At 36.2% G+C, this 27,862-nt stretch overlaps 1 protein-coding gene across 1 annotated transcript in view; it reads right to left on the reverse strand.

Annotated features, from left to right (window-relative positions):
• DHRS7C (dehydrogenase/reductase 7C) overlaps positions 1-27,862 on the reverse strand; it is a 58,439-nt gene that overhangs the window by 14,513 nt on the left and 16,064 nt on the right. The window contains exons 2-3 of the mRNA XM_027850058.1: positions 12,076-12,188; positions 6,159-6,369 (exon numbers count right to left, since the gene is read on the reverse strand). Of these exons, the coding sequence (XP_027705859.1) occupies positions 6,159-6,369; positions 12,076-12,188 (324 nt within the window). The remainder of the gene's footprint in view (positions 1-6,158; positions 6,370-12,075; positions 12,189-27,862) is intronic.

Raw genomic sequence — 27,862 nt, forward strand, 5'->3', positions numbered from 1 at the left:
ATTTATCCATGGATTCATTGGTTAAGAACTCCCACATTAAGGCATTAAGGTCCCTTTAAGCAGGGGATGAGCACAGTCAACTAGTTTAGAAAATGACAGCTAAGAACAACTAGGTCCCAGGCTGTAAACTTAGAAGATTAAAGAAAAATGAATAAAAAAAAGAAAAATGAATCATTATTATTTTCTGTAACCAAAGGATCTTTAATTAAAATTTATTCCCTATGCTGAGTAAAATTGGTGTCGGTATCTACAGTGAAAAATGATTCTCAGAGCTTCCCCCAGCCAGGCCCTTCTGAAAAGTTCTTCACAAGGACCTTACTGATAATAAGCTTATCCTGGTCAAACTCTAACTCAGGCCTGAATTGATCTAATTTGTTCAGGTTTGGATGAAGACAGATTCCCAAGACTGGGGTGGTATTTCCTCTGTCTAGATGGTGGGTGATATCAGCCCCTGTTGACCAAGATTAAGTGACCTAGGTCAAGTACTCAAGACCTATTTTAATATAGCCCACCTCCCAGTATGTTGTCCAGTAGGGATTGATTGGCACCCCTTGGGGACACTTACTCTTCAAAGGACATATAACCCTGTACCCCCAAATCCCAAATTGAGTCAGTTCTGAACTGGCCCTCTTAGGGCAGCTCAGTTTTGGACTGAACTCTCATGTAATGCATGTCAAGTCAGCTTGAGAGAAATTAAACCATGGACACATGTACCCTATTGTCTCTTTCTTAGAACAGACTCCGTAATTTATTGGTGTTTGACACTACTCTGTATACCTTTAATTTACTGTCTGTGTAGAATTTGGCAGCTACAGTGGATGGAATGCCAGGCCTAAAGGCAGGAAGACCTGAGTTCAAATCCAGCCTCAACGATTACTAACTGTGTGAACCAGGACAAGTCACTTAACCCTGTTTGCCTCAGTTTCCTCACCTGTAAAAGGATTTGGAGAAGGAAATGGCAAACCATGCCAGTATCTTTACTAAGACTCCCAAATGGGGTCGCAAAGAGTGAGACACAAATGAAATGACCGAAACAACAACATAGAATTTAGACCCTAATGAATTTTCATGCCAATGGTACAATACTTTGTCACATTCAAGATAATTTACCCAAGAGTATATGATTGCCCATGAATCATTAATGAGGCCACAAATAGAAGAAAAGAGGAAAGATGTGGCTGTAGCTTACTTAGGAAGAAGTCTTAAGTTGTAAATAATGACAGCAAAATGATATAATAGAAATTATGATAATAATGAATATTTATATAGTATATATATTATCTTCATATATGTATATGTAAATACATATATGTATACCTATCCTCATATAAATGCTGCGTGCTAAGTAGGACAAGCCTATGTAGGACAAGAGATAATGATATCTCTATTGAGGAGAGAAATTATTATTTCTCTCATATTAATAACCAATTATTAAATTAGGATTAAGGTTTTCCTTTTCTATTTCCTCATTCAAAGTCCAGTCTCTCCAGGACACTTCTGACCTTGACCAAAAATTTACCCCATGCAGACCATCTTATCTAGGTGGAATTCTGATCCCATCATTGTTCATTGTTCATTGACTAGGTGGAGGATAGATCCTTTTGTATAGATTATCCAAGGTGGGGGTAATCTGGCTTGAGATGAGTTTCTCTTGTCCATGAGTGACATAATCAAAATCGTGTACCTACCCCCTCATTAGAATAAGCCCAACCCTCATGATAATATTCATTCTCTCATTAAATGTTAGCCAATCAGAGTTGATTTCTGTCTGTCAGGAACACCCACTCTTCCAAGGGCATGTAAGCATTGATTGGCCTCCATGATCCATCTTTGGTTTATAAGAGAAAGTCAAATGACCATCCTCTTATTAACTATTTGCTAAATAAATTAATAAAATGATTGATAATCACCCAGAAATTATGTCTCTTGAACTTTTCATATGTCACAATAAGAAAATTAAGCCTCACAAAAATTAAGTGACTTAGCCAAAGTAACATAGTAAGTAGTGGATGGCATTCTTGACTCCAAGACCAGTGCATTTCCTATCACATTATATTACCTCTCATGCATTAAGGTTTGCGAAGTGCTTTACGTGTATTATCTCATTTGGGCCTTAAAACAACTCTATGAAGCACTATTATTATCTTCATTTTATAGATAAGGACACTAAGGCTAAGAGAAATTAAGTGAATTGCTCAGGGTTACACTATTAGTAAGTATTATTGAAAGTTACGCTGACTCAGTGATTCATTGTTCCCAGACCTGCTCATCAATCAGTGTTGGGGAAGGTGTCACCCAGACTGCAGCTTTTTTATTACCTGCTATTCATTGTAGCAAGTCACTCCTTACCTGTTTGTACCTGTTAAACATCACATACAGACAATTGGAGAGAAACTGAGATGCAATGTCCATCCTCTTTTGCTGACCCAAACCTATTGGAATTGTCTTCATCTTATTATGAAAATTATTAATAAAAGTTGGCTCTATCTTGAAACCCTTGCTGATCTCCAGTAATTAGCCCATTAACTTGTTGCTACTTGATGTATTTTTTTTTAATAAACTCTTAATTTTCTTTTCTCTGAGTTTTGCCTCTTTAATCAAGGTGAAAGCTTCAACAAAGAATTTTCCTTTTAACAGTATTTGCCCGAGGGGTCTTGATTGGGAAAAAGTCATAATACATAGTAGGAAGTGAAAAGCCATTGACTTAAACTCTGAAAGGTAGAAGCCCACACCTGGTGACTTGTTAAAAATCATAATTTAGACACTGAGTCATAACTCAGATAACGTGTCCAATAACAACCACCAGGAATGTGGTGACCAGTTTGTGACTAGCACATTTTGAGCATTACAGAATCCTGTGTTTGGCATTTCCCCATCAACATTGGCTTAATGGCCAAGCTCAGAAATGAGCTCATTACTAAGCACAAACTCCAAATATTCACCAATCAATAGTGATGTACTCTATGGCTCCTCCTCCCTTTGTTTAATTTCTATAATTACCACTGGGCTTTCCTGGGGTCTTTGCAGGGGATCCTCCATTGGTCTGGCCACCACTCCAGACCATTGATTATCTGAACTCTTTGCAGAGATCCCTCATACTGGCCCTTAATGTAAGTAACCCAAATGACTAAACTACTACCTATAATCAATCTGGAGCTCCTTGGACTCTTCCTTTGGTATCAAATTTGTCCCACTATTTGGGAGGGAGAGGCAGGATTCCCTAGGTGGGAGAATTCTGGACTTTACACTGTCACATGATTATAGGTATAGATTAATGTTAGACTTTTGCCCCAGCAGTGGTGCAGGTCCAGTGCTATAAAGGTCAGTAGCCTGTGGAAGAACAGTAACAGAAAAATTTTCTTCATGACTTGTTAATACAACTGAAAGTGATTGTTGAATGGGAGCATGGGCATGGCACCTAGATGGAGGGAGCCAATGGCATTTGTGTTAAAGTATGACATCTGAAGTGTTGCAAGATGATACAATGAAGGAGATGAGTGTCAGAGCATGACTCAAGTCCATGTCTTCCCTCCAGGTCCAGTGTTCTTTCCTTTAAAGCAAAAATTCTTAACTTTCTTTGTGTCATGCACTCTTTTGACAATCTGGTGAAGCCTATAGGCCCTTTCTCAGAATAATATTTTAAATGCATGAAATAAAACGCATAAGGGGACAAATTATATTGACATACAGTTACAAAAAACCTTTACCAAATACAAAGAAGTTCATGGATCCCTTAAGAATCCCAGCCTTCCAGGAGAAATGCATGAAGCTGCTTAGGTATACAGTTGTCACTTAATGAATACTGGTTGACTGATTTACTAATTAATTGATCACTAATGCAGCCACTGCTCTGTGTCATTTACCTGTTCAGAAAAGGTTAATGGTCCTTTTTACCCCTAGAATAACATACACCCTCCTCTCCTTGGCTTTAAAAACTCTTCACAACCTGTCTCCAGCCTACCTTTCCAGATATATTTTAAATTGCTCTCCTTTGCATATGCTATGCTCTTCCCAGTATACATTATTCTAGTTTCCACTTCCATGGCTTTTTATAGGAGGTCCCTCACTCAAGCACCACCCCCTACAAGTGTTTCTTGATCTTCCAAGGTGTTAGTATTAGGTGCTAGGGATATAAAGGCAAAAGCAAAACAAAATCTAACTCAAGGAACTTAGGTTTGAATGGGGGGGGAGGTAATATGCATATACATAAATGCATTCAATATATATATAAATCAGATGCAAGGTATCCTTGGGCACTAGTTGCTCTGTGGAACCAGGAAAGGCCATTTGCAGAAAGTGCTGAGTACAGTCTTGCAGGAAAATAGAGATTCCAAAAAGCAGGGAGAAGGAGGCAGAGCATTCTAGGCACAGGGGACAGGGGTGAGGGGGAAGGAAAGGAGGGAAGATCAGGACAGCCAGCAGTTTTGGGTAGTATGTTTGGACCATCGAGTGCACAGATTTGAGTAATGTGTAATAATTATATAATAATAGAATTATAGAGTTGGAAGGAACCTTAGAGGCATTCTTGCCTAATCTATACCTGAAAAGAATTCTCACTGTAATACCTAACAAATAGCAGTTGAACCACTGCTTGAAGATCTTCAAGAAAGGAGAAACTGTCACTTCTCAAGGTAGCTCCTTCCATGCTCTGAGGTTCTGATTGTTAAGAAGCTTTTCTAGACATCAAGTCCAAATAGACCTCTTTGCAACTTCTACTTATTGCTCCTAGTTCTTCCCTCTGGGGTCAAGCAGAACAAATCTAATCCCTCCTCCATATAATAGCATTTCAAATATTTGGAGACAGCTCTTGTGTTCCTCCTGAGTTTTTTCTCCTTCAGGATAAACATTCCCAGTTCCCACAACAGTCCTCTTATGTGGACTCAAGGACCTTCACTCTCAAGGTTGCTCCCTCTGGAAAATCCCATTTGTTGATATTCTTCTTAAACCTTGATAATCAGAACTGAACACAGTTCTCCAGATGAAGTCTTTCAAGGACAGAGTACAGTGGGATGCCACCTCCCTATTCCTGGAAGCTATGCCTCTCTTAATGTAGCCCCAAATAGAACTATCTTTTTCTGGCTGCCTCATCATACTTGTGACTCATATTGAGCCAGCAGTCCATTAAAAACCTAGAGCTTTTTAAGATAAACTGCTACCTAACAATGCCATCTTTTTTCATATTTGTAAAGTTGATTTTTTTATCTGAAGGGTAAAATTTTACATTTATCCCCATTGAAGCTCATTTTATTAGTTTCTGCTCAATTGTTTAGGCTGTCAAGATCCTTTTGGATCTTGATCCTGTCATTCCCTGTATAACTATTCCTCCCAACTTTGTGTCTCCTACAAATTTGATGAGCATGCTATCTATGCTTTTGTCCAAGTCAGTGTTAAAAAATGTTAAGCACAGATCTCAGACATATTCCATTGAAGACCTCTAGCTACATTGACATAGAACCATTAACAACTATTCTTTGAAACTGGTCATTCAATTAGTTCAGAATCTGATTTTAACATTTAATCTATTTCTGGGTCAGGAATTAGCATTATCATCATGGGCAATTCACAACTCTGAACCTTCATAAACTCTCTAAGACTTATCTGCTAAATTATAGATGGGATGTGATCTGTTTTGATGGATGGGGTTTCCAGTGAACAAAATTACAGATCTTTGGTATATATGTACATGCTAATTATATAGAATTTGTATTATATCACCCTTGCTAGAAAGTAAGCTCCATGAGGGCAGGGGACTTTTCTTAATTATCTTTTTGTCTTCCTCTGTGCCTACATTGTTACCCACAGTAGTCATTTAATAAATATTTGTTGAATGAATGGATGGATGAAAAAATCACGACTTGAAGGCTGAAGATAAATAGTCCAATCTTTTAATTTTAGAGATGGAGAAAAGTGACAGCAAGCTAGTGACAGAGCTGTGAGTAGATCCTGGGACTCCTGAATTCTAACCTTTTCTATCCTATTGGATGTGTGCATCTAGTATTTTTGAATACCATGTTAAAGTCTTTGTCATTACCCTGTGAACTGAGATTGTTTCCAAAGGAAGGAGGAAATGGATGGTCACCAGGGTGTTTACAAGAAAGAGCCATTTCCTCAGAATCAAAGACTGAGAATTCTTGGGGAAAAGGTCTAAGTCACAATACCTTTGGTCAATGTGATAGGTCCAAAGTAGTTGACATCCATGATCTTTTTGTCAAGATCCAGGGAAATATTCTGTGCAGGGCCTTTCACTTTCATGCTTGCATTGTTAATAAGAATGTCCACACAGCCATAGCAATCTAAGATTTCTTTGGCAACATCCTGGACACAGCTGATGTCTGACAGATCCAAGAGGACCAGCTTTGGTGTAAATGTCTGAGGAACAAATAAAAAAGATAGGATCGGCATGTGAATAGTTTCCCATCCAGAGAAACAAGTATTTTTATCCACAGAGAATGACTAGACCTTAAGGAGACAACTGATTAGACCAATACTTCACCGTAAGTCATACTTACATCTCACCTCTCTATAATGCTTTACAGTTTATTAAGCCTCACAACAATTCTGTATGGTAGATTTTTGTTGTTGTTCTTTTTGTGGGGTTCCGACCTATAATTTCATCAATGTAATGAACCCTCACATGGAAAGGGGTTCTCCCTTTCTCTCCATCAATGCAGATCAGTAATTTACAGTTTTTTTCATATTACATGTAAAAACAAATTTTAAAATTAGGTTTTTAAAAATTTGAGCTTCAAATTGTCTCCCTCCCTCCCCTCTCTCCTCCTTGTGAAGACCAGCAATATGATATAGATTATACGTATGCAGTCTTGTAAAACATAATTCCATATTAATCATGTGTGACTTATAGTTTTAAAAAGTTGCCTAAGGGCAATGAGAGGTTGAAAAACTTTTCCACAATTAACACATCTAGTAAGTGTGGGCATGAAGACTTGAACCCAAACTTCCCGACTCCAAATTCAATGTTCTACCACAGAATCTCAGAGATGAAAGTGACTAGAGTGGTACACCTGTCCAACCTGTGTATGAGGGAGGAATCTTCTTTATAACATCCTGTCTCTGGTCATCTAACCTCTGATCCCTATGATGGAGAGCTCACCACTTCCCAAGGTAGTCTATTATATTTTTGGATAATTGTTAGAATTTTTTCCCTTTACTTTGGGCTAAGATCTGCCTCCTTGCAACTTCTATCTAGTTCTGTCCTTTGAGTGACCAGTGATAATAAATGTAACTGGTAGTGTCCTGGAGATTCAAGAGCAATATTCTTTTTTATTAAATTTATTTGTTTTTAGTTTTCAAGATTCACTTCTATAAGATTTTGATTTCTAAATTTTCTCCCTTTCCCTCCACTCCTCCCTCCCCAAGATGATGTGCAATCTGATATTGGCTATACATGTACAATCATATTAAACATATTTTCACATTAGTCATGTTGTGAAGAAGAATTAGAACCAAAGGGAAAAACCATGAGAAAGAAGAAACAAAAAAGTCGAGAAAATAGTATGCTTCAATCTGCATTCAGATTCCATAGTTCTTTCTCTGGATGTGAATAGCATTTTCCATCAGGAGTCTTTTGGAATTGTCTTAGATCCTTGTATTGCTGAGAAGAGTTAAGTCTATCAAAGTTGGTTATCACACAATGTTGCTGTTACTGTGTACAATGTTCTCCTGGTTCTGCTCACTTCACTCAGTACATCAGTTCATGTAAGTCTTTCCAGGTTTTTCTGAAGTCCACCTGCTATCTTTTCTTGTGGAACAATAGTATTTCATTACATTTATATACCACAACTTGTTCAGCCATTCTCCAATTGATGAGCATCCCCTCAATTTCCAATTCTTTGCCAACCACAGAAAGAGCTGCTATAAATATTTTTGTACATGTGGGTCCTTTTCCCTTTTTTTATAATATCTTTGGGATACAGACATAAAAGTGGTATTGCTGGGTTTGGGCATAGTTCCAAATTGCTCTCCAGAATGGTTGGATCAGTTCACAACTCCACCAACAATGCATTAGTATTCCAATTTTCCCACATCTTTCCCTACATTTATTGTTTTCCTGTTTTGTCATGTTAGCCAATCTGATAGGTGTTATGTGGTACCTCAGAATTGTATTGATTTGCATTTCTCTAATCAATAGTGATTTAGAGTATTTTTTCATATGACTATACATAGCTTTAATTTCTTCATCTGAAAACTGCCTGTTCATATCTTTTGACCATTTATCAATTGGAGAATGACTTGTATTCTTATAAATTTGACTCAGTTCTCTCTATATTTTAGAAATGAGGCTTTTATCAGAGACACTGGCTGTAAAAATTATTTCCCACCTTTCTGCTTCCCTTCTAATCCCGGTCACATTGGTTTTGTTTATGCAAAATCTTTTTAATTTAATGTAATAAAAATTATCCATTTTGCATTTTATAATGTTCTCTATCTTTTGTTTTGTCATAAATTCTTTCATTCTCCATAGATCTAACAGGTAAACTATTCCTTGCTCAAGAGCAATATTCTTTTTTTGGGGGGGGGTTCATTTTTATTATAAATATATTTATTATGTATATAATATTTATCTAAGAGCTTACATTATGTCAGAGTAGATAAAATGAATTTATTATAAAGAGATATTTAAGGCTAACAAAACCACAATTGCAAACCATTACATTTTTGCTTTGTATATAATTTTATTTAACTTGTTAGGGTTTCAACTTTTATATTTCTTCTTTCTTTTCTTACATTGTGTTCCCAAAAAGACCCAAAGATTTTATTCTAGGTTTGTTATTCTCTTTCATTTCTTCTCCTATTTTCATTTCTCATTTATATTTCAACTCATTTTCATTTTGTTATAATTATTTCCATATTTCTTACCAAAAGCAAAGATTTTTAATATTCATGGATATCTCCTACAACATGTAAATTATTATTAATTATTATAAAGGGGAGCAAGAGTAGAAGAGATCTGTGATTCCCATGGGTGTTCTTTGGTTTTCTCCTCAGCAGAGCCATTTCTAACAATATTTTCACCTTTGACAAGCTACAGGATTGGAGATGGGGTGAAGGCTAACCGGAGATGCAGCCTGGGGAGGAGGAAAGTCTGAGGACACCACAAGGTGTCTCTGCTAATGAAGAACTAGATGAGCTAGTAGGTGTCATCATTGGATGCAGGAAGTAAAATGAAACTGCTCAAAGGGGCAGAAGGACACCAGTAGACATGGCTAGTGATAGTCACAACTGCTGTAGGCAGAGGAAGCAAAAGAGGAAATAAGAGCAATAGTCTTGAAAAAATTTTATTGAATGCTTACTGCTTGAAAATTCTTCTTTTTCCAAATCAAACATTATCAAAGAAAAATAGATAAGCAAAAATACCTGATATATTGACCCTATATAAAATCTGGCCTAGTTGACCCCTATCTTTCTGCCCAGGGGAAAGAGGAATGTTTCATTGTCTGCTCTCTTGAATCGTTATTAATTTTCCAAAAAAAAAATTCTTGAATACATTTTCAAGTATTTAATCCAGAAAAATATTATGAAATACCTTTTCAAAATCCCTAAACTCAAGAGGGAGCGTAAGGCCACACAAAGATAGGAGAGTCAGAAATGATTGTTAAGAGGGAGGAGATTAAGGAAGTTTTTGATTTTAGAGAACAGAGAAGCAGAGAACACATGTGAATGCAAGGTGGTAGTAGAATCATAGACTATCAGAGGAAGAAGTCATCCATCTAGTCCAGCCGCTGATTTTTTAGATGAGATGAACAAAACTCAAAGAAGAAAATTAACTTGTCTAAAATAACATGGTAAATTAGTAGAAAAGTCAGAAAAATACCTAAATTTCATGATTTCCTATCTGGGATTTCCCCCCATTATATTCAGAAGTATACTATACTAGAGACAACTTGTACTCAATGAAAACTAATTGTTAAATTTATAATATGAACATTTATGCCTTGGAAATTGCCAAACACTACAAATCAAGATTTGGTTTATTGTTTTGTTGATTGTTTAACTTAGGAAAGTGAAAGAGAAAATAGAGAATTAAACTTAAAATAAAATCTTATCTTTTGAGAGCCAGTTGTTAAACATTTACCAGCACACCTCTGACTATACCATACTGCTTATTGGATTTCAAGAGATTAGACTTCATTCATTCAAATGAGTCTTGTCCTGTTCAGATTATATTTGGAGCTCTTCTTTGGGAATTATCATGAGAGATAGTTTACCAGTCATATATAAAAGAATTGATCTCATTACAATATCTTGTTTTTTGACTTAATCAGCATCAAATAGCATTACCCACATTATTCACTAGACTTGGCTCTCAATGAATTTTTGATATTTAAACAAAAATCAAATCTACCCTCAGAGTTTTAAGATTTGTCATCATGGAGGGTAATACTTTTTAAAAAGTTATACATCAGGCTTTGAAGACATAATATGGTTGAATGTTAAGTCTAAAAATCTCAGGATGAAGCACTTGAAATAGAGATAGAGAGGGATAGGACATATTATTTCATTAGTTTAGGGAACTTTTAGGTAAGCAAGTTGCCTCCACCAAGCAAATTATAACTTTTTCTGCAACTTAGAGTCATAGAGAGTTGTAAAATACCTGGGTTTCCAGCTCTGCTACTTATTAGCTATGTAACTGGCTATGTCCCTTTGTCTCCCTGGACCCCCTGCCCCGCAAAGACAGCATTGATGGAATAAATATATGAGTGACCTTGCCAGGGTGTGACTTTTCAGGGTACATCAGTACTTTAGAGATCTAAGTTTGTATTTTTTGCCTGCCAATCATTGCTTTAGATGGGAAAGTAGAGATAATTTCTGGTGTTTCTGAATCTAAGCACTTTTGAAGCTTTCAAAATCATTAGATCCTTGTTGAAATCATTAGACCCTTCCTTCTTAAAAGCAGAGCTATCAGTGTCAATATCAGTCATAACCAGGAGCTCTGCTCTTTATTCTTCCCTTACTCTGTTAGAGAAATGCATATATTTCAAGAAGCCTTCAAATTAGTGACTGCCATGAAAAGAGTAGATACCACCACATTATTGAATTTCTTGTAATTAATACAGGGAAAGGGAGCTTTTTTCAAAATTTTGTCTTTAAGGTTTATAATTTAACCTTATTGGCTCCCTAGTTCAGGTCCCCAACACTTGTACTATTGCAGTAGCCTCCTAATTGGTTTCCCAGCTTCCAGTCTCACCCTCTCCAATCCATCTTCCATATAGCTGCCAAATTAAAATCCCTAAAGCACAGGTCTGATGGTGTTACTTCACTGCTCAAGAAGCTCCAGTGTGTCCCTTTTGCTTTCAGGATAAAATACAAACTTTTATACCAGGTCCTTCAAGCCTTTCACAGTCTGACTTCTACCCATTTTCTGAGATTGATCTGATATTATTTCCTTTAATATATTTAATACTTTAGCCAAGCTGTTTTACTTGCTTCTCCTCATGTGGGATATTTTATGTCCTATCTCTGTTCCTTTACAGAGAATGTCCCCTTGTAGGGGCATGTTCTACCTTTTAATTTTCCTTCCTGAGAATTCTCAAGTTTCCTCAAGTTTCAGTTTTAATACTATCTTCTACATGACCCATTTCCTGAAACTGCTGATTGTTAATACCACCCTGCCTTACTTTGTATTTACTTTGTAGATATTTTGCATTGACTTAACTTCTTATGTATTTCTCTCCAGAAGAATGTATGTTACTGGAAGGCAAAGCTTATTCCATTTTTGTCTTTGTGTTCCTAGCACCTAGCACCTAGGACAGTACCTTGCATAAAATATGCATGGAAAAATGATTGTTGAATGAACAAATGAATTCTTACCTCCTCTTTAACTACTGAATAGGTATTGCCTCAGACGAACTGAGACCTGGGAAAGACCTTAGCTTAAAAAAGCCAGGATTTCCCACTGCATTCTGGGCCATAGCCAGTTATCCTGACCTATGTCTTGCCACTGGATTTTGATGACTCTGGAGGAGTCACTTGCAAGTCAAGACATCACCCTCCTGATGTCATTGGTCTTCTTTGAGAATGAAGGACAAACAACAAATAAATAAATAAGAGACTTGCCTTGCTTGGATCTGCTACACTAAGAAGTGCATCATACAAGACTTCTAGCTTCTCCCAATTCTTGCCACACAATACCAACCTTGCACCACCAGTATGGAACAGTCGAGAGCATTCTGTTAAAAAGCATTGAAAAAGATGAGGTAAGTATATTGTTATGGTCCCATTTCTCTCAGTCTCCTAGGTCAAAGAACAATAGAATCATAGGCTCTTAGAGTTTGAGGAAGCCTCAAAAATTACATCTAGTTCAGCATCAGACCCAATGCAACATTATCTTCCTTCAACAGGAAATCAGGCAGGGATAAGGAGGGTAAAGAACAGAATGAAAAGGAATGGTAAATTCAGGAAAGAGTTAGTCATAAGCAAAAAAAAAAAATCCATCTTTGATGGGTGGAGTTTGAAAGGGAGGAATAAAAGGAAAGAGCAAAATGATAAGAATCTGAGATTGGGCACTGGCTGAGGGGAAGAGAAGTGAATAACGGAAAGGAAGTAGATTGAATTGAATATAGACCAATAGTGTTGACATCTTCCCTCTCAATAATAATTTCTTACTTGCAAAAACAGGGGTGGAGGGCAAAAAAAAATAAAGGAAAATATATAAGGAAATCATATCAGTCACACCTATAAACATGAATGGGATAAACTCACCTGTGAAATGGAGGAATGTAACAGATTGATTAGAAAGCATAATTTAGAAATATGTTGTTTACAAAAAATATTTGAAACACAAAGTTTCACAAGAGTTAAAATAAGGAGCTGGAGTAAAATTTTAGGGGTTTCAGGTAAGCAAAAAAAATAACAACTACAGGGTAGCAATTATGATCTCAGACAAGAAAAAAATCAAAAGACTGGAGTAAAGATAAATTGGGGAAACTATGTTATATTTAAAGGCACCACAGACAATGAATCAATATGCATACTTAATATATGCACTGAATGGCATAGTATCTAAATACTTAAAGGAAAAGTTAACTGATTTACAAGAAGAAATAGACATTTATTCTAGTTGAGGAATTCAATGTGCCCCCTCTCAGACCTAGAAAAGTATAACAAAAAGACAAACAAGAAAGAAATTAAGGATTTAAAATGAATTTTTGAAAAGTTAGATATGCTATGTCTCTGGTGATTACTGAATGGGGACAGAAAAGAAAATATGAATCTTTTGGAAGACATATCAAGATGCAAAATGAAACATACATTTTTGGACATGGAAAATGTATGACTTTTTTTTGTCTGACTACACTTGTTTGCTATAAGAATTGCTTTTCTTTATTTCTATATGTATGAGGGGGAAGTATTAGGTGAAGGAAGAACTCTAAAAGTAATATGTTGAATTTATTATATGTTTTAAAAAAGCAAGACTTATATAATAAAGATTCATGGTTTCACAGAATATCTTTTGGTTCTGCTTACTATATAGAAATAATCTTTTGTGTGTTCATTAAGTTCAGAATATTTTTTAAAAAATGTAACAAGTATGCTCTGGCTCACTATTTCAAAGTCAGCCTGCTGCATCTTCTCCTCTTTTTTCATTAAAAATTTTTTTCAACATTCATTTTTATAAGATTTTGAGTTCCAATTTGTTCCCTCCCTCTCCTCCCCAAGATTGCATGCAATCTGATATAGGCTATACATGTACAATCATATTGAACATATTTCCACATTAGTCATGTTGTGAAAGAAGAATCAGAACAAAAGGGAAAAACATGAGAAAGAAAAAAAGAGAAAATAGTGTGCTTCAATCTGCATTCAGACTCCATAGTTCTTTCTCTGGATGTGGATAGCATATTCCATCTTGAATCTTTTGGAATTATCTTAGATCATTGTATTGCTGAGAAGAATTAAGTCTATCAGAGTTGGTCATTGCACAGTGTTGCTGTTATTGTGTACAATGTTCTCCTGGTTCTGCTCACTTCACTTAGCATCAGTTCATGTAAATCTTTCCAGGTTTTTCTGAAGTCTGCCTGTTCATCATTTCTTATAGAAAAATAGTATTCCATTACATTCATATAGCACAATTTGTTCAGCCATTCCCCAACTGATGGTCATCCCCTCAACTTCCAATTCTTTGTCAGCCACAAAAAGAGCTGCTATAAATATTTTTTTGTACATGTGGGTCATTTTCTCTTTTTTTAATGATCTCTTTGGGATTCAGCTCTAGAAGTGGTATTGCTGGATTAAAGTGTATGCACAGTTTTATAGCCCTTTGGGCATAGTTCCAAATTTCTCTCCAGAATGGTTGAATCAGTCCACAAACATTAGTGCATTAGTGTTCCAATTTTCCTACATCTACTCCAATATTTATCACCTTCCTGTTTTATCATATTAGTCAATCTGATAGGTGTGATGTGGTACCTTATAGTTGTTTTAATTTGCATTTCTCTAATTGATAGTGATTTAGAGCACTTTTTCGTATGACTATAGATAGCTCTAATTTCTTCATTTGAAAACTGCCTGTTCATATCTTTTGACCATTTATCAATTGGGGAATGACTTGTATTCTTATAAATTTGACCCAGTTCTCTCTATATTTTAGAAATGAGGCTTTTATCAGAGACACCAACTGTAAAAATTATTTCTCACCTTTCTGCTTCCCTTCTAATCCCAGTCACATTGGCTTTGTTTATGTAAAATCTTTTTAATTTAATGTAATCACAATTATCCATTTTGCATTTCATAATGTTCTCTTTCTCCTGTTTGGTTACAAATTCTTCCCTTCTCTATAGATCTAACAGGTAAACTATTCCTTGCTCTCCTAATTTTTTTATGGTATCACCCTTTATGTCTAACTCATGTACCCATTTTGACCTTATCTTGGTATATAATGGAAGATGTTTGTCTATGCTTAATTTCTGCCATACTATTTTCCAGTTTTCCCAGCAGTTTTTATAAAATAGTGAGTTCTTATCCCAGAAGCTGGAGTCTTTGGGTTTATCAAACAGTAGATTACTATAGTCATTGATTACTATGTCTTGTGTACCTAATCTATTCCACTCATCCAACACTCCATTTCTTAGCCAGTAAAAATAGTTTTGTATATCTTCTGAGTTCTAAGGGGTACCTTGAAATGTTTCAATTATCTTCTCTAATGCTATTGGCTTAAGCCCCTACCAGTTTGTTTTCCCCCATGTTAACCACCAGTGACTAGTACTCAAGTTCCATCTAATATCAATTAGCTTTTTCAAAAGGATATTTAATTCAAAGATAAAGCAATAATAAAAGTACAGATATTTTACCCCAATACCTTGGGGTCACACTGTCCCCTATATCATCTTGTTCTTTGGGGAGCATGGGCTCAAACTTAACACTATTTCTACAAGTCACTGATTCTTCAGTTCCACCAAGTTCACATTCATTAATCTCACCAAATTTACATCTTAGCTATTGCTGGGCTGAGTTCCTAAATTTTTGCTCCTGAGGGGCTGAAAAACCCAGCATGGATTCTTACTCTCAGAGTCCTGGACTCCTGGAGGAAGTGACCTTTTAAAATTCACAAGGTCAGAGCCTCTAGATTAATCTATTCACCTAAAATGAAAGAACAAATAGCAAGGCAAAGGACCAAGGCCTGTTTTCATAGAGCCATAGAAGCCTTGGAGGGAGAAGGCCCAAAATTTCTCCCCTTATGGCTCTGTTGAAAAAACAATATGTTAACACTCCCTGCCCCCCCAATGTTAGGCTCATTTTCTTCTTAAAAGGTATTGAGACCATCCTTGACTCTTGATTGGCTCAGGCTGTTAACATCACTTTTTCTTGTCTTGAGCAGCCAATAGGAGCTTAAGGAGTTCTCTGATACTTGGTTAGTGGATTACAATGGGCAACTCAAGCAAGGGAGTTGCTGAAGTCAGCATTAATTCAGCTGAATTAATTTCATGGGCTCTCAATGACTGTCTTTGCTGAACATCCTTATCCTGTTATAATTAAGTAAATCTATTTTTTAAAAAAACTGTTGAATGATTGGGTGTCTCATTCTGTTCCTATATTAAGCCAAACTACCATATGACTGGCTGGCATCAGGCCCATCGCAGAGCAGTCTCTCACAAAAGAGTAAAACTACCACAAAGTTTTGTGATAGTTTGTTTACTTCTTTGTGAAATGCTATCACAAAAGAGTAAAACTAAAAGCAGAAATCCACCAAGAGAATAACTAAAAAAATGGTCAAGGTTCTGGTTGACTAGTACCTTTTGAAGGTATTTGAGGTTCTGGCCACACAGTTAATTGAAAAACTTCTCTTAACCATGTGGTTAACAGACTGGAACCCAGTTATGGAATGTCTACCCATGCTCCGAGGCACTTCATTATTTGTCTTCACCAATCTCCCAGAACCATAGACTCCCCAGCCATCCTGTGTTAAATATGGGTTATTTTTGGACTACAGAGCCCTCTTGGTACTCTAACAATGAGATTCTTGTAGACTATCAATGAGGGAACATACTACTGGGGGACCTGAATTATATCAATCTTGACATTCTCCTTATAAATGAAAACAGAAGACAGAAGAAAGCTGCAGTTAAATGAAAAGCTGGGGGGGGGTGGAGCCAAGATGGCAGAGTAAAAGCAGCGACTTGTTTCAGTTCTCCCCCAAACTCCTCAAAATACCTATAAAAAATGGCTCTAAACAAACTCTAAAGTAGCAGAACCCACAACAAGACAGAGTGAAACAAATTTCCAGCCAAAGACAGCCTGGATGGTTGATCAGAAAGGTATATCGCGCCTGCTGGGGAGAGGAGCCCAGTGTGGTGTGGGTGCACAGATCACAGTGAACCTGGAGCAGGCCTCAGAGGACTGAATCATGGGCAGCTGTGGTGGTTTCCAGTCTTCTCAACCCATGAATGCCAAAGACAATTTAGAAGGTCAGTGGGAAAGTCTGTTTCTTCGGTGTTGAAAGAGAAGCGCGGGGTCCTAACCCCATTCCCCAAGGGCAGTGATTGCTTCCTGAGCTTCTGGCCCACAGACTGAGGGGGAATCAAGTGGCTGATCATAAGGGGATTGCAGGGATCTCTCTGCTGGTGCAGGATTCTCTTGCTTTGCCCCTGCTTAGATCTGGGTCACAGTTCTGGATGGTGGTCCTGGGGTGAAGAGGAGTGCTAGCTGGCATGGTGAAGCTTGTAGTGGTGGTGGAGAGGAAACCCTCCTCACAGTTCCAAGACAGAAAAGAGTGCTCATAGACCAGAGCACAAGCCAGGAAAGGAGTGAACACCTCGCCCTTGATCATACCACCTTGGAAGAACTGAAAATTTACAGGTCCCTAGAAGTATCTCTGAAAACAGCTACACAAAACCCCTGAAGCTTGGGACAGTACATTCTCCACACTGGAAACAGACTCCTACCTTAACAAAGAGTTTATAACTTAAATAATTGGCCGGGATCATGAGCAAGCAGCACAAAAAGGGTCAGACTATATTATCTTACTTTGATGACAAAGAAGATCAAAACATACAACCAGAAGAAGACAATGAAGCCAAAGCTCCTACATCCAAAGCCTCCAAGAAAAATATGAATTGGTCCCAGGACATGGAAGAGCTCAAAAAGGATTTTGAGAAGCAAGTAAGAGAAGTAGAGGAAAAACTGAGAGTGATGCTAAAGGAGACCCAAAAAAATACTGAAGCAAATAACACCTTAAAAAATAGCCTAACCCAAATGGCAAAAGAGGTCCAAAAAGCCAATGAGGAGAAGAATGCCCTAAAAAGCAAAATTGGCCAAATGGAAAAGAAAGTCCAAAAGCTTACTAGCTTCCTTAAAAATTAGAATGGAGAAACTGGCCAAATGGAAAGGAAGTCCAAAAGCTTACTAGCTTCCTTAAAAATTAGAATGGGGAAATTGGAAGCTAGGGACAATTTGAGAAATCAAGGCACTGTAACACTAATCCAAAGGAATGAAAACATAGAAGAGAATATGAAATATCTCATTGGAAAAACAAGTGACCTGGAAAATAGATCCAGGAGAGAGAACTTAAAAATTATTGGATGATCTGAAAGCCATGATAAAAAAAAAAAGAGCCTAGACATCATCTTTCAAGAAATTATCAAGGAAAACTGCCCTTATATTTTAGAACCAGAGGGCAAAATAGAAATTGAAAGAATCCACCGATCACCTCCTGAAAGAGATCCCCAAAGGAAAACTAGGAATGTTGTAGCCAAATTCCAGAATTCCCAGGTCCAGCAGAAGATATTGCAAGCAGCCAGAAAGACACAATTCAAGTATTGTGGAAACACAATTAGTATAACATGATTTAGCAGCTTCTACATTAAGGGTCTGGAGGGCATGGCATATGATATTGTGGAGGGCAAAGGAGATAGGACTGCAACCTAGAATCACCTACCCAGCAAAACTGAGAATAATCCCTCAGAGTAAAAAATGATCATTCAATGAAATAGGGGACTTTCAAGTATTCCTGTGGAAAAGACCAGAGCTGAATAGAAAATTTGACCTTCAAATACAAGACTCAAGTGAAACATGGAAGAGGTAAACAGGAAAGAGAAATCATAAGAGGCTTATTAAGGTTGAACTGTTTACATTCCTGCGCGGAAAGATGATGTTTGTAACTCATGAGTCCTTTGTCTGTACTAGGGTAGGGGGAGGGAAAAAATTATATGTATGTATAGCTAGATAGATAGAGGGCACAGAGTGAGTTGAAGATGAAGGGGTGATATCTGGAAAATAAAATTAAGGGGTGAGAGAGGATTATACTGGGAGAAGGAGAAAGGGAGAAGTACAATGAAGTAAAATATCTCACATGAAACAGACAAGAAAAGGCTTTTACAGTGGAGGGGAAATGGGGGAAGGTGAGAGGGAATGAGTGAATCTTATTCTCATAGGATTTGGCTTAAGGAGGGAATAACATACACAATGGGGTATGGCAATCTATCTTACCCTATAGGAAAATAAGGGGGGAAGGGGACAAGAGAGCAGGGGGTTGATAGAGGGGAGGGCAGATTGGGGGAGGGGATAATCAAAAGCAAACACTTCTGAGGAGGGGCAGGGTCAAAAGAAAGAATAGAATAAATGGGGGGTAGGATAGGGATGAAGGGAAATATACTTAGTTTTTCACAACAGGACTACTATGGAAGTGTTTTGCATGACTACACATCTACAACCTGTATCGAGATGTTTGCCTTTTCAATGAGGGTGGGTGGGGAGGGAGGAAGGGAGAAAATTTGGAACTCAAAGTTTTAAAAAACACACGTTAAAAAAAAGAAGTGAAGAGAGATGAGTAAACAAAGTAAAGAAAGACAAAAAAAAGAGTAGGACACAATTGAACACCACCAATACATATATGCATATATGTATGTGTGTAAGTATACATATATGTATATATTTATAGTATGTATTCATTATAAAAATATAAGCTTCAATGAGCCAAAATCACTTAAAATCCACGAACCTTCAGTTTGTCTTCTTTAACTAGTCTAATTTCTATAAGGAAATTGCATATGTATTATTGCACTGATAGACAAAAATGATAGATTGGGATAGAGAAAAAGAAGGAGGGAGTGAGGAGATGGAGAGGGAGACAGAGAGATAGAGAGACAGACAGAAACACACACAGACAGAGACAGTGACAAGGAGAGTTCAATGCCTCTGTCCCTTTTCACAAAGTCACAAGGTTTATAACCTCACAGCTTATATAATCTAACAATATGCAGTCCACTTTTTAACTTGAACTAATGTAACTCATTAATGTACATAATGAAAAGTCACTGAGATTTACAAACTGAGTTAACCCATGAAATATTTCCCTCAATACCCCTAATATCCACTCAGTTTTCAAGTCTTGCATCTATTGCCTCCTCTATAGATCTTTCTTCAGTCCCATTCTCTCTATTCAAACTAAAAAATCCCTAATCTAGCCCATTATAAAATTTAGTATGGGCCATTTTAATAGCCTCCTAATTAGACTCCCTGAATCAAGTCTTGTGGAATCCCTAGCTTGGTTCAAGGCTCAACCCCAATATCATATATTTCAAGGTACCTCTGCTGATTCCCCCTGTTGTTAGTGCATACCATTAACACACACATGCATGTATGTATCTTATTTAGCATATATATGTATGTTTGAATGTGTACATATACATAGATGCATATATATACTAAATATATATTCACATATACTGTATTTGCTTAACAGTGAACATATATTCTCTTTTCTCCCATGGAATATAAATTCCTTGAGGGTAGGGCCTTTCTCCTTTTGGTATATATATCACTTAAGAGTTCTAGGCACACAGTAGGTGCTAAATAGATGTTTGTTTGTTTATTGATTGTTGAAGACACTCCGATCATTTGCCATGCCCTTGTCCTTAAAATATTCATTAACTATCATTTGCATATGTCCAAGAATTTTGTCAGAAATCAATAAAGGTCACTAGCCTATAAAAAAAAGAAAAAGAAAAGATGGCTCACAGGTACTTCTTGGAAATAAAATAGACATTGGCAGAGGTTTTTTTTTTTTAAATCAACGCAAAGATACCAATAAGCATCATTTCACGCAATATTTGGTCATCTCATATTGCAGTGCTCTTAATAAGCATTTGAAAAATTTGGTACCATGATTCACTGTGTTGCATTGGAAAAAAACATAAAGAAATTTTTGAAGAATTAAACAAGACTCTATAAATTACATCTTAAGTATTCCATTTTCCCTTCATTTGTTTTTCTATTTTCATTGTTAAATACCTTTAGAAAGGCTTTACTTAGTTAAGACTCTGCTCAAGGTTTTTTTTTTTTAGTTTTGTTGATATGTTTTGTTTTTACATTCCAAACATTTATTGATTAACCTCACTTTGTGAGAGGTCTCTTGTAACAAAATAAAACAGTTAAGTAAAACTAGAATATAGGGACCTCATCTTGCAACATTTCAAATCTGTAACAACCTCTCACACCTCTCTATTATCTAGATTAGGAAAACTCTATTTTCTCTCCCTCCTACTCCCTACCCTGTTGAAAAATAAAGAAAAACAAATCTCTTGTAATAAATTTGCATAGTCCAGAAAAACAAATTTCTTTAATGGCTATAAACAGACAAATCTCATTCTACTTTCTAATTTTGTCATGTCTCTGTAATATATAATATATTTCATCATTGGTCCTCTCTAATTATGAATTGTATGGATCACAGTTTTTACAGCTTTCAATGCTGTTTGTTTTACAGTGTTGTTATCATATAAATTGTTCTTCTGGTTCTTCTGATTACTTCACTGCATTAGTTCATATGTCTTTCTTTGCCTTTTTGAAATATTCTATTTCCCCATTTCTTACAGCACAGTGGTATTCTATCACATTCAAATACCACAACTTATTTAGCCATTCTTTAATTGATGGTTTTCTGTTAATTTCTAGTTTTTTATCATTACAAAAAGAGAGGTTATGAATATTTTGTACATAATGTGCCTTTTCCTTTTTCTTTGATCTCTTTTGGGTATAGAGCTAGCAATAGTATAACTGGATCAAAGGACACCCACTGTTTCTTAACTGTTTGTGTATAATTCAGATTGCTTTCCAGAATGGTTGTACTTATTAACAGATACAGAAAATAAAGATAGGTCAAAATAATTGGAAAAATATAAATTGCTCATAGGTAGATAAACTGATATGGTCAAAAGAGCAATACTAACTAAATTAATTAATTTATTCAATGCTTTATCAATCAAAGTACCAAAGGATTACTTTATAGAACTAGAAAAATCATAATGAAATTTGTGTGTGTATGTGTGAGAGAGAGAGAGAGATCAAGAAGAGAAATAATGAAAAGAAATGAAAATGAAGGGATCCTGGCAGTGTCAAATCTCAAATTATGCTACAAAACATTAATTATTTGAGACAATTAGGTACTGATTAAAAATAGATTGATCATTAGAAGAGATTTGGTACCCAATATACAGTAGCAAATGTATCTAATAACCTAGTGTTTGATACATGCAAAGACTCTAGCTATTAGGATAAGGACTCACTATTTGACAAAGACTAGTGGGCAAATTGGATAATAATATGGAAGAAATTTGTCTTAAATGAACATCTCATACCTTATACAAATATAAGCTCCAAGTTTTCTTTAAATTGGTTTTACCTTCACTGCTTCTTTATACTTTATAAGTTAATGGTGTTTATAATATATTTTTATGCTTCTCTGTAAGGTTTCATATGATGTTTTATGTTCCAAGACAATGCTATTTTTGGCTGTCATCTCTCAGCTTGGTAAGTAAGTCAAGAATTTCTTAACCCAGGTTCTTTTTAGTTTCTTTTGGTCCCTCTGGTATGGTGTATGACAATTTTCATCAAACTTAGTATGAAATTATTATAATCAGTATCTGTATCCTTTCTTCTGCTCATTACCCCTTGTCTGTCATCAATAACTTGTTTGAATGCATCAGGATTGAATTGTTTCAACTGTATTTTCTCATTTTGATTCTAGTTTTGCACTAATTTTTATCTTTATTCTAACAAGTTGGTGGTCTGAATGTACACAGAAGTAGATTCAGGGATGACTCATTAGTAACAAATATCTTATCGGTTAAAATATAATAAATTTAATTTCTATGATGTTTGGTGCTCACCATATTCTATGCCTGTCAATTCTTTTCTCAAATCATGTGTTCCTGATACATAGAAATTGAGCTTCTAAGTGATCTCTAAGTTATTTGTTTTAACCTTTCTCATTCCTTATTGTTGACTTATGTTTTCCACTATATTTCTCATCATCGTTATTTATTCCCACCTTTGCATTGAAGACACTGATTATCAGAATATTTTATTTTAATTAAAATTGTATTGACATCGTTTGTTTTTGAATAAGCTACATATCCCAATCTATCCCTATTCTCTCCCTCTCTAAGAGAACCCTTATAACAAAGAATAACAAAGAGGAAAAAAAACCAGTTTAGTAAGACTTAATAACACATTGAAAAAGTTTGACTACAGGGAGAGGAACCCATTATCACCTACCTCTGTAGATAAGAGAAGTTGGGGAGTATCTTCTCCTTTCTCTTCTTTGGGGCCAATTTTGGTCATTACAATTTCATGGCATTCATTTATAATTCTTGTATTATTGTTACTCTTTCCATTTACATTGTTGCAGACATTGTGCATATTTTTCTGGGTCTGCTTACTTCACTTTATATTAATTAACATAACACATCCCATGCTTCTCCATATTCATCACATCCATGATTTCTTGGAGGAGTAAGAAATTATATTTGTGTACCACCACTTATTTAGTCATTCTCCAATTGATGGCATCTACTTTGTTTCCAGTTCTTTGCTACTACAAAAAGTCCTGTTAAAAATATTTTGGCATATATAGGAATTTTCTTTTTATCATTGATTTCCTTGGGGTATATGCCTAGCAGTGGTATCTCAGTGACAAAAATAAAATTATAGATATTTTGGTGGCTTTATTAGATAATTCCAAATTGCTATCCAAAGTGGTTGAAGCAATCAACAAGATGGCATAATGGATAGAGTGCTGGGCCTGGAGTCAAAGAGATCTAAGTTCAAAACCAGTCTCAGACACTTATTAGTTGAGTGACCCTGGGCAAGCCACTTAACTTATGGTTACCTCATTTTCCTCAACTGTAAAACTGGGATAATTACAGCACCTACCTCATAATGTTGTTGTGAGGATTGAATGAGTTACTATTTGTAAAGGGCTTAGCACAGTGCCTCACACATAGGTATTATAGAAATGCTTATTCTCTTCTTTCCTTCCCTTCTCTTTCCAATTCACAGTTTCAACAAAAGTGTATTGGTTTGCATATCTATCTTTCCACAATTCCTCCAACATTGATTATCCTTATTTTTGCCATCTTTACCAATTTTTGGGATTTGTGGTAAAACTTCAGAGTTGTTACAATGTTCTTATTATTAGTGATTTGGAGCATTCTTTCATATGATAGCTAATAGTTTGCAATTCTTCATTTCAAAACTATTTGTTTTTATATCCTTTGACTACTTATAGGGGAAGGGCTTTTGGCCTTATAAATTTTTTTCTGTTAATTGTCTATATGGCTTGACTATCTGAGATATTGGAGGCAAAGGAATTTCCCCAATTGATCATTACATTAGTTGCATTAGTTCTTACATTAGTTGCATTCATTTTTTCATGCTTTTCAAAAGCATTTCAGTTTCACATGATTGAAATTTTCTATTTTTTTATGAGGACTTCTATCCCTTGTTTGGTGAAAAATGAACCCCTAACAAATGGCTGTGAAAGGCAAATGATCTGGTTCTCTTCTGAAATTTTCATTAAATACATGTATTTGGTATCTACAATTATACGTGGTACAAGATATTGCTCTAAACCTAATTTCTGCCAGATTGCTTTTCAGTTTTCCCAACAATTCTTGTCAAATAGATAATCCCTAAGTAATTTATATTTTGAGGTTTAGCAAATTTTAAATTAAATTGGCTTGTTAAATTTCATTATTATTATTTTATTTCCAGGCTGGTCTGTTCCATCAATCTATTTTTTTTTATTTTAAAAAATGTATTAGAGGGGCAGCTAGGTGACACAGTGTATAGAGCACCGGCCCTGAAGTCAGGAGGACCTGAGTTCAAATCTGGCCTCAGACATGATACCCACTAGCTGTGTGACCTTGGGCAAGTCACTTAACCCCAATTGCCTAAAAAAAATAGTAATAAAATAATAAAAAAGTATTAGAATAGTTTTAAGGATTACTATCTTGCAATATAACCCAAGGTTTGGAAGTGCTATTCCCTCTTTATTTCTACTTTTATTTCATTGTCCTCCTTTATATTCTAGATCTGGTGTTCCTCCAAATGAATTTTGTTATTCTTTTATCTAGCGTTGTAAAGCTTTTGCTTGGTAGTTTGATTGATATAACATCAAATCTGCCAGGTTTTAGTAGTTCTGTCATTTTTATTTTGTTGCCATGGCTCATTCACAAGCACTGAATTTCCATCCAGTAATTTAAAATTTTATTGTCCTTACTTTTACAAGTGTTTGTTCTTACCATGTAGCATTTTCTTTACAGATTTTGAAGTATAAATAATGCTTTTGGCTTATAGTTTTTTAAAATAAGAATTGATAGACATACATTTTTTAAAATGTTGACAAGATAATGTCCCAAACAGCATAGGCTACATCAATGTAAAAAGGCATGAACAATATGAAACTGAAACATCAGGGCGAATATAGCACACTGAAAAGACATAATAAATGCCCAAACATTTTGATATTGGCATCCACACTACCGGGGCAAATACTGAACAATTCTCAGTTACTTTCACTGTTTTAGCTTAGTGCATACTCTCTCCCTATTTCCCCTAAAATAAATCTTTTTGTTGTTCAGTCATTTTCAATTTTGTCTAACTCTTCATGGCCCCATTTGGGGTTTTGGTGGCAAAGATACTGGAGTGGTTTCCTTCTCCAGCTCATTGTACAAATGAGTAAATTGAGGCAAACGGGGTTAAGTGACTTGCCCAGGGTCACACAACTAGTAAGTGTCTGAGGCCAGATTTGAACTCATGAACATGTCTTCCTGATTTCAGGCCTCTACTCACTGCATCACCTAGATTTATCTGTTATATGTTATCCTATTTGATCAAATCGCAAATTCTAAATCCCACTCTAAAGGAATACTTAAGTGTTGAGGAAGGAGATAGAAGAACCCAGGGGAGTGTACTAGGTGAGCCCTGCTATCACCATAGCAAAAGGTGTTCTCTGTTTCTTTTATCTCTATCTGTCTCTCACCCTTCTCCCACTCCCGCCAACTCCACATGACTTTGTTTGGAAGTTGCAGGGGAGTCCATTGTTTGCTACCTGCCTCCAAAGTACCAGCTTGATGAGTCCACTGCTTTACTGTGGACTCTATAGACTTCTAATTCCTATTACCACACATAACATTTCATATATTTTATGTAACATAAGAATACTGGTGGTAGAATGGTTGAAGTCATGGTGGGGAAGGTGAACTGCTTTAGTTGTTCTCACAGGAAGTGAAGCTCTGTTGGGGCTTTCCTGTAGCTATCAAGTCCCTGGAATTAAGGCTAGGAAAGGTAAGCTTGGCTCAGCACTCACTGATCATAGACATTCTTGCTTTAGTGGCATTGTTAACCTAGGCACCTTCAGCTATACTATTTAATAGTCACTTTTTTTGGAGTCTTTGAAAGGAAACTCTGAGAAGCACAGATCCTGGTGTTAATAAGTATTTGACTCAGCAAATGTCCGCTTGACCTCAAGATGGAGGTGATGCAACTTTCTACTCCTGCATTGTGGTATCCTCCTTCCTTTACCCTGATTTTTTTTCTTTTGTCCCAGGTATCCCATAGTTCATGACCTAGTGCCCAGTGAGCTTCTAGGAAAGCATATACAAAGAAATGGGGAATTGATAAGATAGTTAAGCAAAATGATATAGAGAAAGAAAAGAGGGCCCCTCAGGACACAGTCTTGGGGGAGGGAAGAACACTCACACTTAGTGAGTGTGACCTGGATTAAAATCCAGCAAAGGAACAGACAGGTAAGAGGAGAACCAGTAGAGAACATTGTCATGAAAACCTATAGAGAAGAGAGTATCAAGGAGGTGATCAACAATGTTGATCAGAGATCAACTTCAGAGATGTGATGTATAAAAAGTTCAAGAGACATAGTTTCTGGGTAATTGATCATTTCATTAATTATACTAGTGGATAATTAATAAAAGGGATCAGTGGTACTTGAATGCTATCCCTGATCACCCAGTCTTGGTCAAAGAGATTAATCTATACCCATATCACTCAGTATAGGGTAATGTAGACAAAAGGGGAAATCCACTTCTGCCTGTACTTGACTGAGTAAAACACAATGGTCCAGAATCCATCAATTCACCTAAATTAAAATTTCTTTACCTTTTGAATAGACCTGAGTTTTCCCAGTGGGGTTTGTCTGCCCAAGATTTCAAAGACTGACTGAATAGCCTTCAGGGAAAAAGGAAATAGAAGGGGGGAACCTTAGTCTTAATTCAATAATTGGTTATTAACATGACAAAATAATAATTTCTTTCACAGAGGTCAAGAAGACTATTGGCACTGGTAACTTTGGAGAGTGCTGTTTCAATTAAATGATGAGGTCAGAAGCCAGAAACCTTAGAATTAAGAAGAGAATGAGAGCAAAGAAAATGAAGACACTGGTTGTAGACAGCCATCTCTAGGAGTTTGTCCACAAAAAAAGAAGAGAAATATATGATGATAATTAGCAGGGAATGGATAGATCAAATGAGGGTTTTTGAGAATGAGAGAGACATGTGTATGTTTGTAGGCATTAGGTAAGCAGCCAGTAGATGTGGAGAGATTGAAGATTAGGGAGAGAATGGGAATGATAGAGGGGGCAATCTGCTAAGAGAAAATAAGATGGAATGTGATCATTTGTGTGTGCATAGGGATAGATGTGTTGGCATTCGGCCACCACTGCAACTAGGACCGTGCCTGGACTAAATTATGAGGTATGTGATGTTTACTAGATGCTAAGTTCCATAATACAATGTCCATGCCTTATCTAAACTTTGAATCTCTCCTAGCACCTTACATAGTACCTTACATGCTCTTAATAAAATATGTATTCACTGTGGCATTCCAGAAAGATGACTGTGTGAGTTGTTATGACTAAGTCCAGCTCCCTTTCATCCTGTCAGAATGGCCACAAAGTGCCAAGCATCAAAAAAGAGTAACAATGAGGAGAAGGAAAACAACCCTCACTGGGAAAAACTTTACTAGAAACTGAAGAGGCCTCAATACAATGAATGGATATTTTGTGGCAATAAAACAGGATGCAGCATCCTATTCTCAGTCCTCTAGAATTTGG

This window comes from Vombatus ursinus, unplaced genomic scaffold (genome assembly GCF_900497805.2).
Source record: "Vombatus ursinus unplaced genomic scaffold, bare-nosed wombat genome assembly UNPS02008996.1, whole genome shotgun sequence".
NCBI lineage: Eukaryota > Metazoa > Chordata > Mammalia > Diprotodontia > Vombatidae > Vombatus > Vombatus ursinus.